Genomic DNA, 19,386 nt, shown 5'->3' with positions numbered 1-19,386 from the left:
AGAAAGAAAGAGGATATTGATCCAATGGAATGGTCCGAATTAGAGGCAATGCACAATGTAACCTGCTGTTGTGCTATTGGAATTCAAAGTACTGTGAAGTGTCCAGTCTTAAAGCTGCAGGGAAGGATAAATTAAAGTCATCCACGTGTGTAGCAAGTTGCATTTCAGTTATAATTTTTACCGTTTTGCACCATCAGGCTTTACTGATGGGTGGCTAATCTCTTTGTGCACTGAAAGCATGACCTCTGGATATTGTGTGGATTCTTTTAGAGGATTGATGGTGGTTGACTGAAAGTACAGGTGTGCCCAATGATTTTCCTGATTAAATGTTGCAGTGGGATTACTGTTTTGAAGGTCAAATGTGGGTAGGAGATATATTTGTGTATGGTTTGGCTACAGGCATAGGTATTCTTATTAGGACCGCCAACAGAAGTAAAAGAGTAATCTAGGCCCTATATTGTTTACAATCCACTCTTTAAATTTGTTTAGGTTCATGGAGCTAAAATGTTTGGTTTGTCCTGCATGTTTATTTAGGAATTGGACCCTTTTTTTAATCTTTTCATTTCAGGTGGTCTAGTATAATCCATTCAATGTATTGAGTTCCCACTGGTGTTACCTGCACTGCGAGTGCTGTCCTCCTAAGTTTCTTTTATTGGAGAAGAGAATGGTTAGATGTGGTGCTCATCAACCAGACTCTACAAAACCATCCTAAATATGTTTCTTTGTGTACCGAGAGCGGGTGGAAAATGTCTACACTACACCCAAGATACAAAAAACAGCCTGGTCACCAAAATGCTATCATGCATCAAGAACATGAAACATATGCCCAACCTTCTCAACAAAGTCAAGTTTGACCCAAATGAGGAGTTAGTCATTGGAATGGATGTAGAATCCCTCCACACCAGCATTCCTCATAAGCAAGCCTTAAGAGCAATAGAAGTACTACTCTACCATTCACACTGGATCTACAACACCTCTAGAAATGTAATGATTGCATTGAAGGACCATCCCTGAGAGACAGTTTTGTTTTACTTTGACAGTCAAATCCATCTACAGACCCAAGGAACATCTAAGGGCACTACCTTTGCCCCAGGCCTGGCTTGTGTACACGTTCAAAGTTTTGAGGTACATCATATTTGGTCTGACAATAATGCCTTTAAATAGATCTTTAAACTATGGTGTTGCAACATTGATTATATTTTTGTTATCTGAAGGGATGACATAGGAACAGCAAACAGTTTCATTACATGGCTCAACAGCTGAAATAATGTCCTGATATTTACATACTCATTATCAAACAATGTTGCCGTTCCTTGATCTGTCCATTTAATTTTGGATGGAAAATTGACCACCAACATCTTCCATAACCCTATTGATAAAAACAACTTGTCTTGATACCATAGGTTCAACCCCTCGGAGAGAGCTTACCTTTTGGACTTTTCAAATTTAAATGACCAAGAATCGAGCTCAAACCCTGACAAACAAACACATTGTTCGATAATATCAAATTCGTACAACAGAGAGAGCCAACTAGCAAGCTAAGAAACAATTTAGAAATGGTCTCTTTAAAACCTTTCCAAAAGAGAAAGGAGGACAGCCTAATTTGAATCACCACTTTCAAATCAAAATCCTACAAAGTAAAAACATTATCAATAAACAGTGGCAGATCCTTTGTTCTAGAAAAATAAAATGTGAAAAAAAGAAATTCTCATTTTGGAAAAGCGCCAATTTATGGGACCTTTTGGTCCACTCATGACCCAACAAGATCAAAAAGGAAACAGACATGCTATAATGGCGTCTGCGACCTGTAACAGGTCACTACCAATGTGCCGAATGTGGCAGCTGCCAATATACTAGAGCAATGAAATAGTGTTAAGTTACATATACCTTTCAGATTCCAACATACTAATTGTAACTCCACCAATGTGGTGTACATATCATCATATATCCCTGTACCTTTAAATATGTTATCTGATGTTCTGGACGTCCAGATGAGAAAATATGAGCACAGAAGTAACGTCTCGTGCAAAACCCTGTCAACAAAATTAACTGCAGAACATAATGAAATTGAACAAAAGTGGTCAGCTCTAGACCAAATCAAAGAACCCAATGTACCTATGACACACACCCTTGAGAAAAAAATCATTTTCTCCAGACTCAAATTATACGATTACTAACAGAATTATGGATTTGTGTCATTTACATACTTGTAAGATTGGCACACCAAGAAAATATCACAAACCTTCATAGCATTACATTTGGGAATACAGATATTCTATATACTAGCAGAATTTTTGCGTTCTCAAATACACCGAATCCGTATCGGGGAAAAGATTCAGAATATATGTCCCTATAACTTTACTTCTTTCTCCTTTAAGATTGCCTGCTCCTCATGTAAACCAGCTTGAATTGTCCCCAAACACCTGCATGTTTGGAATGTTGTAAATTGTCGATGGTTATGTACAGCGATGTGCAGGTTTTTAAGAGTCATTCTTGTGTTTTACAAATACGAAACCAAGAAAAAATAAATGATTATCAGATTGCTTGCTAAATTTATTATATTAATCCTCATGGTAGCTAACATACTGCAGTAAAGGAGACATAGCAAGTAACTTACCAGTAGGGGATAGATTTTCCCTTCTGTACTTCATTTCCTGTAATCTTTTTTCCATTGCATTTCCCCGATGTACTACTGTAGCCTTTGGGCTATACATTAATTCACCATCCTCATCAAATAATAATACTGGAACATCAATTCCTGAAAAATGAATAAAGTAATAATTGAAGTTTAATACATGTAATATATGAGTAGCTCATAATAAATACTGAAGAACCATGCAACATGGTCTCACTTTGAACAAACCATATGTTCGCATAGATCTAATGCAAATACAGAAAAACATCTATTATACAAGTATTGCACAGTGAATATAGCAGGGCTCGACAAATCCACTCGCCCGCTCGCATTTGCGAGGGAGAATGGATGAGGTCGAGCTATTTTTAGGTCCTACTCGCCCTTTCTGGCGAGTAGGAAAAAAACTAACTTTTGTACTCTGTCTTTGAAAACGGAGCGAAAGTGACAATATAACAAGATTTAAAGGCATTTTTATTGCTCACAAAGGGACTAAGCAATAAAGATGCCTTTAAATCTTATTAACTTGTCACTTTTGCTCCCATTTCAGAGACAGAGGTCAAGTAGGTTGCAGTTGGGTCGAGGGGATTTTCCAAGTTACTAGACCTGCAGGACGAGTACATTTTTTCAGATTTGTCGAGCCCTGTATAGGTATTTACCATAGATTTACTTACACTATTTTACACTGCCTGGTCAATTTACTGCATTGGATCTGAATGTGAAATTGATTAAACAAGTTATTTTCCTTGCATTTTTTGCATAGGTGTTGTGTCACACATATGCCTGGAATGTTTCTTGAACATATACTGCTGTTTATGCATAACCATTTTTAAAAAAATAAATTGTATTTCTTATGTGTTATGTAGCCCTGAAGAAGTCCTTTTGGGCGAAACGCGTTGACTACAGCTGGGTACAGCAATATAAAATAAATGAAGGTCTTAATGCAAGAATCATGAATAAAGATTTGATTTTTATCAAGAAAAAGACATTATTGTCTGTGCATTGCATAATATAATTATGTAGGCATACTCTTCCAAAAAATAAGAGTGTTGCTCTAAATGTGGGTGCTGAGTCATACTATTTTTATTTTGATGGAGTATCCCTCCTGGTGTTGAAGATTAAGATGGCAGCTTTTCTAGACTCTAGGACCACCATGTCTGCCTAATAATTCATCCACTAATGTGTTAGGTGCAATGTCTTTGTGCCTCAGCCTCTCTTTTGTACACTGATAGTTTAAAGTCTGACTTGGGTAGGAACCCAAAAATTAGCTAGGTTTTACCTAAACCTAAGTAAATAAAATCTCTGATAATGTTAAGGTAGAGACTTCCTTCCTTCCAAGTTCTTGGGTTTCTCTTCTCCGTCCCCACATGGTAAGACATTCTGTCTTTAATCAGCATTTTGCATATAGCAATGAAAGGAGTTCCCTTGGACTGCCCCTGGGTGAACCTTCCGCCTCCAGAGTTAAAAAGCTCATTGATGTATAGACAAAAAAGAAAAGGGGCCAGCACATATCCTTGTCTCACACCAGGCTTCATTTTAATAGAAGCAATGCATTCAACATTAGGCATATACCTTATGCACCCAGTCACAAATTCGAGAATCTGAGCAAATAAATGCACCAACAGGACCTCCACTCATTTTCAACATATTTCCCCAAAGCTTCCCTCTGTTCACCTAGTCAAACCTGAGGTAAAGTCCATAAATGCTAAGTACAGGCAACTCTTCTTCCTCTGCGTACACTTACTAGGGATTAAGTGAAGGTTACAAAATTGATCAACTATTCTGAGGCCCTTCCTAACCCCATACTGAACAATGGAAAAAGAAAAGGTACATACCTGTAGTCATAGTTCTGCATCGTGGGATCTTCGCTAAAGACATGAACTTTAAATAATTCCCCACTGCCTGCGAGGACACCAGAATACGTCCTTCAATATATATCAACAGTTGAGGAAAAAGGCACTGTTGAATATTTATCACTGAAAGTCATTTTCCATGTAGTCTCAGTGCAGTCTGTCGGTGATGCATTTTCCTGGTGAATGCTGTGGGAGAATTGCTGGAAAACGTCTAGTATAGCCTATGAATGATCAACACGTGTCATGGTAAAAAAGGCTGCCTGTGTACAAAACAGCATGAAAAAGGAAAAGCATACTGATAGGCTACAATTGTTGAGATTAAGAAAGGAGGTCTGCACGTTTAAGGGCCCCAGAAGCACTCTATCCCACAATGCACTGCAGTGGCAGTTTGCCTGAGAGCGTCAGTTCTTTTTTACATTAATCACACAATATAAATATATACTCTAGAGGAGGGAGGATCGTCTATGACTTCAATGAAGATCCCTAGGATGCAGAACTAAGATTACAGGTATGTAACTTTTCCTTCTGCATTGTAGGATTTTCATTGATAGCCAAACACTTTGAATAGAGTAGTAAGCTAGGAGAAGAACTCAACCCCCTCCCCCCCCCCCCCCCCCCAACGCGGCTGTCAAATACACGTAAGCTGTGAATTTGTAATGTGCATTAGCAAAAAAGGCTGCATTACAGTGATTTAACAGTTCAAGGTGACAAAACCTAACTGTTTGAATTGGTACCTCAAACTTTCTTGTACAACTTTTGGCTCGGCCTGAGTATCAGTATCTAGACAATAGTATCTTGTAAAAGTGTGTAAAGAACTCTTAAGTAGCTGCCTTACAATATCTAAGATTCAAATTGGTCTGACCCAAGCTGTAGTTGATGCCTTTCTCCTTATAGAGTGAGCTTTAGGCGTGCACGGCAAAGGTTTGTTTGAAATTTGGCAGCACAGAGAAATACATGCGACTTGCCGTTTCGCAATGTATTGTTTTGAGATAGCTAATCCCTGCTTTAAAAAAACAATAGTTCATGAAAAGGTGGTTCGATTTCCTTATAACTTTTGACTTCTCTAGATAGAAACGCAGCACTTTTAAAGTTAACAGAATGTAAAGTTCTCTCTGCTGCAATTGTAGGGTTAGGAAAAAAAGTTGGGAGTGTGATTGATTGGTAAATATGAAAATCTGCTACCACTTTAGGTAGAAAGGAAAGATGTGTAAGCAGAACTACTCTATTATGATTGAAGACTGAATAGTTTTATGGACGACAAAGCCTGTAACTCATTCAAGAATCTTTATCTGGATTTATATACAAATCCATAAAAGCAGATCCATAAAGAGAATGCAATACGAATTCCATGATGCGTCTACATGCATTAAGATAAAAGCAGGTATACAGTCAATTTATTTTACAAAAACAGTATTTACATTTACAACAGTTAAATAAATTACCACACCTAGGCCATTCAGTGCAAAGTCTTAATACAAAAGAACAAAGTAGATCTCACAATGTAATCATTGTTTCCTTTTATACTAATAAGTCTCCTCCTCCTCTGGAAAAAAAACACATTTAATTTAGAGGGGAAAAGAGAGCTCCACATAAGTTCAGGGATCTAAAGTCCAAAAGAAGGGCAGAATGTTGAAGACTCCCGAACTTAAGCAAGTTATTTCACTGAATTGCTCAATAAAATGCTAACAATACAACACAGTGGGTGTCAGTCGTTAGACGTCTCAATTACCAATACAAGTTTCTTTAAAACATAGGCAAACTAAATAGGCCCATGAGTTACGTATTTGGATAGTCTTCTTAACAAAGAAGAATTGCACAATATATGAATGTTAAAAGCATTTTTTTCAAGTTAAAAGCCTCCTTATGACAAATACAATTCTGTGACAAAAAAAGGATTGTAATTTGCAATATATAATTGCTTTATAAAATGTGCAGAAAACCATAAAATGAGTTGTCGTTTGTCTAGCCTTTCCATCACATTGGTACCTTGGGAGATTCAAAAGCCACAAATATGATCGGGGAAAACCACTAGATGGTGGAGCAGTTCTAGGCGTAATCTGTCAGTAGTATTTTCAACATTTACCAAATATCCTTGAATCCTCTATTCTGATAAACCCATACAATATCCAGCTACTTTAAGCTTCCATCTTTCCTGTAACTCTCGAAGGTTCTCTTTCTTCCCCACAAAAATAGATAACTTTTTCTTTTTTACTGAACTGTAAAATGCTGTGTGAGTTCTGAAATAGTAAGGCTTACCCTAATTTTTGTAATAGAGGTGTAACATACTGGAGCCACAGTATCTTTTCGTGGTGATTAAGACCCAGACAATCCGTAATAACATCCCTGGTGAACTTAGTGCCTTCTTTCGACCAGATGCTATTCCACTTCGTAAGTGTGTTAAGGTTGATAGTGTCTTCCATATGCTCTACGTCCAGTTCTTTGTGTAAAAAATAGGCAAGAGACGAACTTGGGACTACCTGTAGCCTACGTAGAAAGATGTTTTCTTGTGTCAGTAGCAGTTTATGCTTTTCCCTACCCAAAACTGGTGATCCAAATAAGGCAACTGGGAGACATTTACTTTTATTTATAATTTTGTGATTTCTCTTAAAGGTTTGCTGCCGATAAAACTAAGTACAGAAGCAGTGGCCCTTACAAATTTTACTTTAGCCATATACAGATGAAATGACCAGTCTTTTTGTGAAATGCCTAGGTAACAAATATGCTACTTACCAGTATGCATCTGTTCTTGGCATGTAGGGCTGCTGACATTCATATCTGTGCATAGCTCGCCGCCTAGTGTTGGGTCCGGATGATCGCACATTGTTGTCCTGGAAGAGTCTTCGAAGTATCACGAGATAGGTGGCTCCTCCCCTGGACTACAGTGCGCATGGGCATCGACTCCATCGTCAGATTGTTTTTAGCCATTGTGGCAAAGATAGAGTGAAACTCTGTGAATGATGACCATGCTAGAAGTATGTGTGAATGCTGCAGCCACTACAGGCGCCGGGGAGGAAGGCGGGCGATATAAATGTCAGCAGCCCTATATGCCAAGAACAGATGCATACTGGTAAGTAGCATATTCGGTTCGAGGCATGTGGGCTGCTGAATTCATATCTGTGCATAGAATACATAGCAGTCGGCCGCCTGTGCCAGCTGCAGCAGTTTGGAAAAGTATTTTTAGAACAGCCTGCCCTACAGCTGCCTGCTGTTTGGAGTGCACATCAACACAGTAGTGTTTTGTAAATGTGTGTGTGGTAGACCATGTGGCTGCTCTACATATGTCTTCCAAAGGAATATTTCCAAGGAAAGCCATGGAGGCCCCCAACTTCCGGGTGGAGTGGGCCCGCGGTGGAATGGTTAGAGTGCGCTTGGCTTTCTGATAGCAGATATGAATACACTCAACAATCCACCTGGCTATACCAGCCTTGGAAATGGGGTTGCCTTTGTGTTGTGGCGAAAAGGCAACAAACAGTTGTTTCGTCTTCCGAAAATCTTTGGTCCGATCAATGTAGTACATTAAGGCCCTCTTGACGTCAAGCGTGTGGAGCATCCTCTCCGCAACTGACTCTGGATTTTGGAAGAACACAGGTAGTTCTATAGTCTGGTTGATATGGAACTGAGAAACTACCTTAGGAAGGAACTTAGGGTTAGTGCGAAGCACCACCCTGTTGGAATGAATCTGAATAAAAGGCTCTTGTATAGTTAGTGCCTGGAGTTCACTAACGCGTCGTAGCGACGTAATCGCTATCAGGAAAGCCACTTTCCATGTCAAGAACTCAATATCGCATGAATGCAGTGGCTCGAAAGGGGGACCCATCAGCCTGGTGAGGACCACATTTAGGTTCCATTCAGGAGTTGGTGGGGTCCGCGGGGGAATGACTCGTTTGAGTCCTTCCAGAAAGGCTTTAATGGCAGGCACTCTGAAAAGGGAGAGGTGCTGTCTGTTTTGGAGATAAGCAGCCATTGCGGATAGATGTATACGAATGGAAGCATAGGCCAGATTACATTTGTACAGATGTAAGAGATTACAAATGATGTTCTGAATAGATGCATCCAGCGGGTTAATGTTGTGGTCTGCACAATAAATGACAAACCGCTTCCATTTCGCCGCATAGCATGCTCTGGTGGTGGGCTTCCTTGCCTCCCTGATTATGTCCATACAGTCAGGAGGTAAGTTGAGGTAGCCAAACTCCAAGACCTCAGGAGCCAGATCGCCAGGTTGAGCTGTTGCGGATCTGGATGCTGAATGTCTCCATGGCTCTGCGTCAAAAGCCTGGGTGTGAGGTGCAGCCTTTGATGCGGTACCACGGACAGTTCCAGAAACGTGGTGTACCATGGTTGGCATGCCCACGTCGGAGCAACCAGGATTAGAGTCATCGAGTGCTGCTTCAACTTGCGTGCCACCAGCGGTATTAGAGGTGCTGGGGGAAAAGCGTACGCAAATTTGCCTGACCAGTTCATCCATATCGCATTGCCCTGTGACTGTGGGTGTGGAAACCTGGCGGCAAAGCTTCGGCATTTGGCGTTTTCCTTTGTGGCGAACAGGTCTATCTCTGGATGACCCCACCTTAGGAAGTACGGGTGGAGTACTGATGGATGTACGGTCGTAGCAAATTTGTATGCATTTGACAATCCTTCTTGCTAAACCAGATTTTTAAATAGGGTTGCCTTTGTGTGGTGGTGAGAAAGACACAAAGAGTTGTTTGGTCTTACGAAAGGGTTGTATTCTTTCAATGTAGTAAAGCAGTGCTCTTTTGACATCTAGGGTATGAAGAGCTCTTTCTGCTACTGTTTGTGGCTGCGAGAAGAAAACTGGCAGTTCCACAGATTGTTTGAGGTGGAAGGGGGATATGACTTGGGAAGACATTTTGGATTGGCATTTGCAAAAAGGGTTTTTGAATGGTTAGAGCTTGTAATTCACCAACTCTCCTTAACAAAGTAATAGCTACTAGGAACGCAACCTTCCATGTTAAGAACTGTAGTTCACATTTATGTAAAGGTTCGAAGGGAGGTCCCATTAGTCTAGTAAGAACAATGTTTAAGTTCCACACAGGTGAGGGTGGTACTCTGGGAGGAATTATTCTTCTTAATCCTTTCATGAAAGCTTTAATGGCAGGCACTCTGAACAGAGATAGATGCTGCCTGTTTTGAAGATACGCTGCTATAGCAGCGAGATGCAGCCTAATAGAAGTGTAGGCTAGGTTACATCTTTGGAGGTGTAGTAAGTATCCTATAATGTGTTGAATAGACAAGTCTAGAGGATTAATATTGTTGTTGTGACAATATATACAAAGCGTTTCCACTTAGCTGCAAAGCATGCTCTAGTGGTTGGATGGCTAGCTTCTTTAATAACATTCATGCAGTCTGGAGGAAGGTTAAGATATCCGAATTCAGAAGCCAGATCGCAAGGTTGAGCTGAGCTGGGTCCGGGTGCCTGATCTCTCCACGGTTCTGTGTTAAAAGGTGTGGAGTTAGGAATAGTTTTTGGTGTGGTACTACAGACAGTTGTAGTAGTGTTGTGTACCACGGCTGTCTGGCCCACGTTGGAGCAACTAGGATGAGGGTTATAGAATGTTGCTGCAGTTTGCGTACTAATAGTGGTAGAGGTGGAAAAGCGTACGCAAATCTGCCGGACCAGTTCATCCATATCGCATTGCCTTTAGACAGTGGGTGTGGATACCTGGCGGCAAAGCTTGGGCATTTGCCGTTTGTCGGTGGCAAAGAGGTCTATCTGAGGTTGTCCCCACATCTGAAAGAATGGTTGAAGAACTTGAGGATGAAGTTCCCACTCGTGGATCTGTTGTGTTTGACGACTTAACAGATCTGCCATGGTATTTTGTACTCCTGGAACATGCTGGGCTAGTGGGAATATGTTTTGAGGTATAGCCCACCACCAAATGTTCTGTGCTAGTTGAGAGTTGCAGGGAGTGCGTTACGCCCTGCTTTTGTATGTAATAAACGGCTGTCATGTTGTCTGTGCAGACTAACACAGCTTTGTTTGATACATGTTTTTGAAAAGCCTTCAGTGCTAAGAATATGGCAAGTAACTCCAGGTGATTTATATGGAGTAGTTTCTGTTGTTGTGTCCACCTGCCTTTCATGGTGTGTTGCAGTAGGTGGGCTCTCCAGCCGGAGAGCAATGCGTCCGCTGTCAAGACTATCTGAGGAACTGGCTCTAGGAACGGTCGTCCTTTGGAAAGGATTTTGGTGTTCCACCACTGCAGAGAACGATGAGTTCGACTGTCTACCAACACTAGGTCTGTTAATTGGCCTTGAGCCTGGTTCCATTGACGTGCTAAGCACTCTTGGAGAGGACGCATTTGTAGTCTTGCATAGGGCACTATAAAAATGCCAGAGGCCATCATCCCTATGAGCTGCATGAACACTTGTGCTGGCAGGGAATATTGTGGTTGAAACTTTGTGAGAAGAGCTTGCATGCTGGCTATCCTTACTGGAGTGGGATAAGCTAGCGCTTTAGAGGTATTTATTGTGGCACCGAGGTACTGTTGTATCTTGGATGGCTGTAGATGGGACTTGGTGTGGTTTATTGTGAACCCCAAGTTGTGCAGCAGTTGAATAGTGGCATGCGTGTTCTGTACACACTGATTGTAGGAGCTGGCTTTTATGAGCCAGTCGTCGAGTAATGGGAAGACGTGGATGTGCTGTCTTCGTAAGTGTGCTACTGCTAGGCACTTTGTGAGTGAATACTCTTGGTGCCGTTGTGACTCCGAATGGGAGTACTTTGAATTGAAAGCGCTGTCCGTCTATCACAAATCTTAGATACTTCCTGTGAGCTTTGTGAATGGGAATGTGGAAGTATGCGTCCTTGAGGTCTAGAGTAGCCAGGAAGTCGTCTTGTAACAAGAGAGGAAGGAATTGCTTGAGCGTGACCATGTGAAAATGGTCTGACTGTATTTATAGGTTTAGAGGTCTGAGGTCTAGAATATGCCTTAGAGAGCCGTCCTTTTTTGGGATAAGAAAGTATAGGGAGTAAACTCCCTTGTTTTGTTGGTGCAGAGGAACTGTTTTTTTTTATTTACTTAGAGCAAAGATCAGATAATGCAAAGATTACATATTTCATAGTCCTAACATACACAGGTGCGATTGAAAACCAAAATTATATTGACAAAATATAAAGTGTTAACTAACAGGTGGAGGAGAAAGGAAACAAGAAGTTAGAAAATTCTTCTTAAAATACATAGCAAAAAAAAGAAAAGAAAAAAAAAGCATTACAATTGGTGTTTACATATTTCTTATACCATAATACCAAGCGGTAATTGGAGACCAGATCTGGGCTTCACAAATTGCTAACTCTTGCTTATAAATTCCTAAAAAAAGGGTTAGCCACATTTGGAAGGTCAACTTCTTTCCACCGTGCTGCCAAAATCATATATACCGCTGTCCCCAAAAACAAAGCTGGTTCCTCCTCTTTACTATGCCCGAGAGTGCTATCATGACCAAATAAATAAAGTGTAGTTGAGGTTTTCACTTTAAGCCCAAAGACCTCATCCCAGTAGTCAGAAATCATTTTTTACATAGGTCTAATTTAGGGCAAACTGCGAACATATGTGTTAGGTCTGCCGGTCCCAGCCCACATCTTGGACAATTGCGGTTTGCTCTTTTACCCCACGCATATAATTTTGCAGGTGTAAAGTATAGGTTATATAAGGTTTTATAACGTTGGGCTTTAAGATTAGATGCTAAAAATAATTTAGACGAGAGTGACAACGACAAGACAATATCAACATTGGGATTTCCTAATTTACTAGACCAGCCTCTCTCGGTATTCTCCAGGTCATCTTTTTGATTCCGAATCAGCAATTCATAAATGGTACCCATCCTGGTAGCTTGTTTCCCTATTATTTCCAGCAAGGGAACATTATCTAACTTAATTTTGGGGGATTTTTGGTTGAGAGCGGTAAATACTTGCATATTTTTAATGAAGTCGTTTCTAGGGACAGCAAATTTAATTGTAAGTTTTGAAATCCCAAATGAGGATCATGGCAAATAAAGTCCCCCACTGTATTAATCCCCAAACTCTCCCATTTTCTAGCAAGCCCATCATTAAGTTGATGTGGCAAGATTGAGCCCTGCCACAGGGGAGTATACTTAGTATATTTTGGAATTAATAGGAGTTTAGAAGCTCTTTTCCATATATTCCATGCACCACATATAATCTTGAATTTGATTTTTTTTTACAATAAGATGGCTCTAACTGCCTTAGCAATAGTCCTCTGGCTTTATTACCAATTGTCAATTCGTAGATTGATGGTATATCCTGAGCTAGCATAGATTCTGTTACTGCTTTAGGGATAAGTAAAGGTGTCATTTGTTGTATAAGGGCTGTCCACAAATATAACATGATATTCGGAATAGCTAACCCTCCCATATCGAGGGGCATGAACAGGTATAAAAGAGCCCTCCTAATTTTCCCATAGCTCCAAAGAAATTTAGATAGGCAGGAGTCTACAGTTTTAATGATGTTATCATCTGCCATCAATGGAATTGCACGGAATAAATATAATATCTTCAGGAAAATACTCATTTTAATAAAATTTTCCCTACCGATAATATATAAATGAAGATTATTTACCCTTGAGAGATTTTTTAATATTTCTAATAAGGGGGTCATAATTAAGTTGGTTAATAGTCTCACTCAACCTTGGAGAAATACAAACTCCAAGATAGATGGCGTTATCAACCTTATATGGACTTTCGTACGAGATGTTATCAGTACATAAAACCATCTTTTTATCTCTATTCAGGGAGTAGCCTGAATATAGGCCAAAGGTATTAGTAATTTGCTCAATCACCTGAATTGCCTCCGCGAGGTTTGGTGTTAATACCGCCACATCATCGGCATATGCTAATATCTTAGTTTGATAGTTGTTAACCATGTCTGGTTCTATCAGAGTAGATACAAGCAATTTTAGAATTAATGGATTTATATATAGCGCAAATAAGATAGGCGAGCATGGGCAGCCCTGTCTTGTGCCCCTTTGAATGTTGATAAACTTTGACTCCACTCCCCGTACAATAAGTTTAGCCCTAGGGGTAACATATAATGCCTTGATGGCCTTGGCAAACTCTGGACCAATGTTGTTTAATTCCAGGATCCCCAATAAGAAGCTCCAAGACACTCGATCGAAAGCCTTCTCGGCATCAAGCAGGATCATCGACATCGGTCCCCCCGTTTCTCCCATGATGTCAAAAAGAGAAATGGCCCTACGGGTATGGTCCGTGGTGCCCTTTCCAGGTATAAATTTGTGTTGCCACGGGGAGACCAGATGTTCGACGACCCTGCTGAGCCGGTTGGCGAGAATCTTGGAACAAAATTTGGAGTCGGAGTTTATCAGCGAGAATGGGCAGTATGAAGATGGATATTCCGGGGGTTTTCCTTTTTAAGGAAAAATAGCTATGTTTGTTAGCTCCCATGATTCTGGCGAAATGCCATTACATTGTACCCCCAAAAATAAATCTAATAAATACGGCATTATTGTTTTTTCAAGTATTTTGTAAAGATCCAGTGGGGTTTTATATGGACCAGCAGCTTTTCCTTTGGCCAGCTCTGATAGTGCAATTTGCACTTCAATAATCGAGATTTCTCGCTCTAGATCTATCCTAGTTGTTTCATCAAGCATCCGAGCTGAACCAGTTTCATTTAGCCATTTGTCTAGGAATTCTTTAATATTATGTGTTTCGACTTGGTCTTCATTTTGATAAAGCTTTTGATAAGATTGTCGAAACGAATCTGAAATATCTACAGGCGTTGTGTGTTTTTGACCTTCAAACTCAATAGAATCTATCAGATTATATGAGGATTTCTGCTGAGTGCGAAGTGCCAACTGCTTACCTACCCTCTCCCCACTCTCATAAATTTTAGTTTGGTTCGTTTGGAAAATTTCCGCTGATCTTTGGGTAAGACTACTATTAATCTCGGTTTTTAGAATTATTATCCTGCGCAGACTACTTCCCCCATCCTCCCTTCTGGCTATCTGCGTGGCATGTTGTTCCTCCAGCTTGGCTAGCTCGATCAGGTGTTGATTATTACATTTTTCCTGAACTTTTTTACGCTTGGCCACAAAAGCAATAGTCTCCCCCCTCAACGCAGCTTTAAAACAGTCCCACACAACCATTCTTGGTGCACTATATTGGTTATAATCAAATAATTCCTGTGTCCAGAGAGTTATATACTCTATGTATTCTCTATTGGCTAGTAATTTTCTATCAAATGACCATTGAGAATAGGGTCTGTCACACGCCGGGAGATTAAATATGAGTACAAGCGGATTGTGGTCTGAAATTATTTTCAGAGACTTACTTATCTCCATAGCTCTGGAGTGTTCTTTTGATGCCATTACATAGTCAATCCTGACATATTTGCTGTTTGGATATGAATAATATGTATATCCTGGGTCATTTCGACGTTTGAGGTCCCAAATATCAATTAGATTGTGACTCGCCAAAAGTTGTTTTACCGCTCAAAAGACTTTTGGCTTCCGACCCGTGTAATTCAACTGTGTTTGATTACCCCCCATCGAGCCCAGAGAAACATTAAAATCCCCGCATACAATTTGCGAGCTACCCCAAGAAGCTAGCTCGAGTTCTAGATCTTGGAAAATATCAGGATCGTCCTGATTCGAACCATATAATGAACAGATTGCAATGCCTACCTCTAATTCAACTATAACCCATCTACCTAGCGGGTCGGCTAGCCTTCGTTTAGCCTGCCCAAGAAAGGTTTTTGCTAAAATTGCTACTCCGCGTATTTTGGAAGTTTGGGTTGTAACTGCGAGCACGTTATAGCCAGGGATATTTAAAAGATTCTTCTCAGCTACAGGAAGGTGAGTCTCCTGGAGACAAAGGACATCATAAGAGTTCTGACGAACTATTTCATAAAAGCGTACTCTTTTCCCTCTGTCATTCAGCCCAGCAACATTCCATGAACATAATCTTAACTTCCCCATTATGCCTTTTTTTCACTTTTAACCAGCCAGCTCCCAAAAACACTGAGCCAATTACCTTTATCGCTTTTTTTACATTCAGCAACTGGTCCCAACCACAGATTTTTACCATTGACATATTTTTCCAATAGTTTCTCGTTCCCTCACTTGTTACTTTTCTTGTTACACACCTCATATGTCTGATTTTGCTCTTTTTTTTCTGCCAAGACCAGAGCAGCAAAACAGGCTCAGCGGGACCGCGAGCTCGCCCTGAAGCAAGGAGACATCAATGCTGGGAGTGAGGTGAAAAGCCCCGCGGTCCGAGGCGTGGAGGAAATCCTGCAGCATAGGAAGCCTAGGACTCCGAAACGGGGAGGAGGTACCGCCGCAAGGGAGAATGTCGGCCCCTCAGTGGTGGAGCTCCTTCGTCAAGCTCCAATTGTTTCAAAATCTCTTCCCGGTGATGAGGGGGAGAGACAGCAGCAGCAGCATAAACAGCCTAAGCGGCGTGAGGAAGAAAAACAAGGTGATAATCAAACCTTGACTGAAGTGCATCGTACGAGTGCCGGAGGTAACTCTGGCAATAACAAGACCCCTTCAGATATCGAATTACCCCCCCTCTTTGGCGGCAGAGGAGAATGGCGATACAGCGACCAGCAGCACTATTGAGGCTGAAACTGAGACTAATGAGACTAACGAGATTAATGAACATCCAGCTATTAACTTGGGAGAACAGCAAAATGAAGGTATGATCCCATTAATCTCAGCTGTACAGGTTAATTTAAACGTAACTGTCCCGCCTCCTGTAGCGCCTGGCAATGTAGTGAATACTCCCTTGTTGACTGATGGTGATAGCACAGATAAAGTGGAACTAGCCTTGCCACATGCAAAACCAGGCAGTGTAGCGAATACCCAACAACTGAAAGATAGTGACAAGTTGGTCCTAGCCCTCCAGAGGCAGAATGATTCTGCATCTTTCAATGTAACTCGTCCTGACAACCCAGAGACCTGTGAGGCAATTATCGATTTGGCTGTCTTACATGAGTCAGAGGCCGAGATGGAGATGGGGGGGCTATTTGTGAGGCGAACAAGGACCCGAGTGACTTCTACTCATTTTCTGATGATGGAGACTGGTCAGACGAGACTGGGGACAGGACGGGTGGAGGATCTGATCTTTATACAGAGAGTGTGAGAGTGAGCGATGAAGCAGCAAAATACACTCCTAATGATGCTCGGAAGACTGTTTTCAGAAAGAGAAAGGGACATCATGGAGCAGCAGAACTAGTATGGGATTACTCACCCTCTACGCAATTTGTGAATCCATCGAAATCTGCAACCATAATAAATGCTGAGATTGATCCATCAGCTAAAACCCCCGCTCAGACTTCTCACCCGCCTCACCCTGCTCAAGCTGAACACCTAGATCAACCTATAATCACGCTGGATTCTGTCATGACCACAGTTTTGCAAGCAATCGCGTCTCATCGCGAGGAGACATCTCATGATGGCCGCAAGGCACATGCAGCTATCCGCAAGGTGCAGGTGGGAGTACGGAAACTGACTAGAACTGTCGGAAATTTCAATGATCGAATGACCGACATCAAAACCCGAATAGTTTCCAACGAAGCTGAGGCTGCAGTGACCCATGAGCGAGTTGAGTAACATGAAGCAGAGCTGGCCGACGCCAGATGGAAGTTGGAGGACTGCGAAAATCGGTTACGCAGAAATAATTTGCGCGCATTAGGTATCCCGGAGGCAGCGGAGGGGGATGATGTCCGCTCATATATGATCTAGCTGTTTAAGGATACCCTGCCTGAATTAGCCCATTGGAACTGGGACATGGAAATCTAACGTGTACACCGTATCCCATTGACTTTGAAGCCTGCAGTGAGATCAGGAGGTTACCCCCGCGCCATCTTCTGAGGCAGGCAATCTTTGAGAAGGCTAGGCCAGAAGCACGACGCACTAGAGACTCAGTCTCCTATTTTGTCCGCCCGGACTTCTGTCATGTGACGGTTGAGAAGAGATGGCGCCTTCGTCAAATGATAAAGCCATTTCAAGAAAAGAAAGCACAGGCCTACCTTAATAATCCTACTAGGCTTAAGATAGTTTATGGTGGTCAAACAAAATTTTTCTCTTCCGAGATTAAAGCTAAGGAGTATTTAGATAGTTTGAAATAGATGTGATGAGAACTAGATGAGAAACGTCCCCATTATTACTGCCTCCTTGTATCTCCTTTTTTTTTTTTTTTTCTCGCTCTCCTCCTTTTTTGCCAGGTATTGATGGAGAGTTGTGAGATTTGTAAAGGTAATCAGAACTTGGGGGCAGGTGGTCAGAGCTGAAAGAAGGAAACTTGTAGTGCTGGCTAAATTTGTATTCAGGTGTTAGAGTGGTTTCCTTTTGTTAGTCCCCGCAGAAATCTGTTGGGGAAAAATGCTTTTAGATTTAAGGGAACTCCGGTCAGGCTGCACGATTCCATCACAATAGACTCTTATGAAGTCTATCAGCCCATTTTTTGGTGCGAGGGGGAAGGGTAGTGCTGGAGGAGGGAGGGGGTTAATGGGGAGGGGGTGGTGGGGGGAAAAACAGAGGAACTGGTTCTATTGAACTTTTTTCTAGCAAGGATATCACTTCTTGCTTTAGCAGTGATAGATGCTCTGGTGACATTGGACGCTGTTTGGGTGGGACGTTTGGGGGGTAGATGTTAGTTCTAGCAGTAACCTGATGGCATAATTTGTCGCACCCACCTGTCTGATGTGATGTTGATCCAGGCAGGAAGGAATTGTTGTAGTCTTCCCCCCACAGGAGTGGAATGGGGGGAGTGGAGGAAAGTCATTGGGTAGGGGTGGAGGAAGAGCAGGAGTTGTTGGTTTTGCCTCTGCCTTTGTTATTGTCGCCCCTATAGCCCCCTCTTTGGTAGCCCTTAGTGAATGTAGATTGGTTAGGGGATTTATAGGACGTGGAAGGCCTATCGGAGGAGTAGCCTCTTGTGTTACCTCTATATGATGAGCAACGAAAAGAACATCTGGGAGCCTGTGATTGCAGGGCTCCCACAGGTTTGGCTGTGTCAGTATCTTTTTTCATTTTCACTAAAGACACATCTACATTAGGGCCAAATAGGTGTTGCTCATCAAATGGCTGATTTAAGATGGAATTTTGTACTTCTGGTTTGAAACCTGAAATGCGTAGCCTGGCAGGACTACGGAGAAGGACGCTGGTGTTAATTGCCCTTGAGGCAGTATCTGCGGCATCTAGCGCACAAAAAATGGAAGTGTTGGTGATGTTTTTACCTTCCTGTATGAGTTCATTAGCCCTATTTTTGTATTTGTCTGGCAGATGTTGCATGATGGATTCTAGTTCATCATAGTGTGCTATGTCATATCTCGCCAAAAATGCTTGAGTATTGGCGATGGGCCATATGTTAGCTGCTTGTGAGGCTGTGCGCTTACCAGAGAAGTCAAGGCGTTAGATTCCTTATCTGGTGGTGGTGCGTTACCGGATGTTTGTGAGTTAGCACGTTTACGTGCATTGGATACTACTAAGGAATCTAGTGGTGCTGGGCCTCAATGCAAACTGGGTCAGCTTTGTATTTTTTCTCAATGCGAGGGTTGAGGACTCAAGCCCCAACACCTCTGTTGCGTGCTTAATGACTCCTTTAAGCATTGGTAAAATGGCGGTGGACCTTTGTGTATTGTCAAAAGTGTCTAATAAAAAACCTTCTTCCACAGCATCTGTGTGCATATCAACCCCATGGTATTGTGCCGCTCTCTGGACTAATAGGTTAAAACCTATAGTGTTTTCTGGCGGGGAGGGCCTGGAGGGATACACATCGTCTTGCGGGGGCGTAAGGAACATCAGGGGTGTTATAATCGTCAAATGGGTTAGGTGATTGGGGGGGCTATCTGTCCCTACTGGGTTATGTGCACCCGTGTGATCAGAGTCTGTATCTGCTAAATCA

General features: G+C 41.7%; 1 protein-coding gene across 1 annotated transcript in view; it reads right to left on the bottom strand.

Moving 5' to 3' along the window:
- Positions 1–19,386, bottom strand: part of MCPH1 (microcephalin 1) — a 1,506,891-nt gene that overhangs the window by 1,368,166 nt on the left and 119,339 nt on the right. Inside the window, exon 6 of the mRNA XM_086926418.1 lies at positions 2,618–2,758. Within this exon, the coding sequence (XP_086782544.1) occupies positions 2,618–2,758 (141 nt within the window). The remainder of the gene's footprint in view (positions 1–2,617; positions 2,759–19,386) is intronic.

The sequence above is a fragment of the Lissotriton vulgaris genome, chromosome 6 (genome assembly GCF_964263255.1).
Source record: "Lissotriton vulgaris chromosome 6, aLisVul1.2, whole genome shotgun sequence".
Taxonomy (NCBI): domain Eukaryota; kingdom Metazoa; phylum Chordata; class Amphibia; order Caudata; family Salamandridae; genus Lissotriton; species Lissotriton vulgaris.
This window is presented reverse-complemented; position numbering and strand designations above follow the sequence as displayed.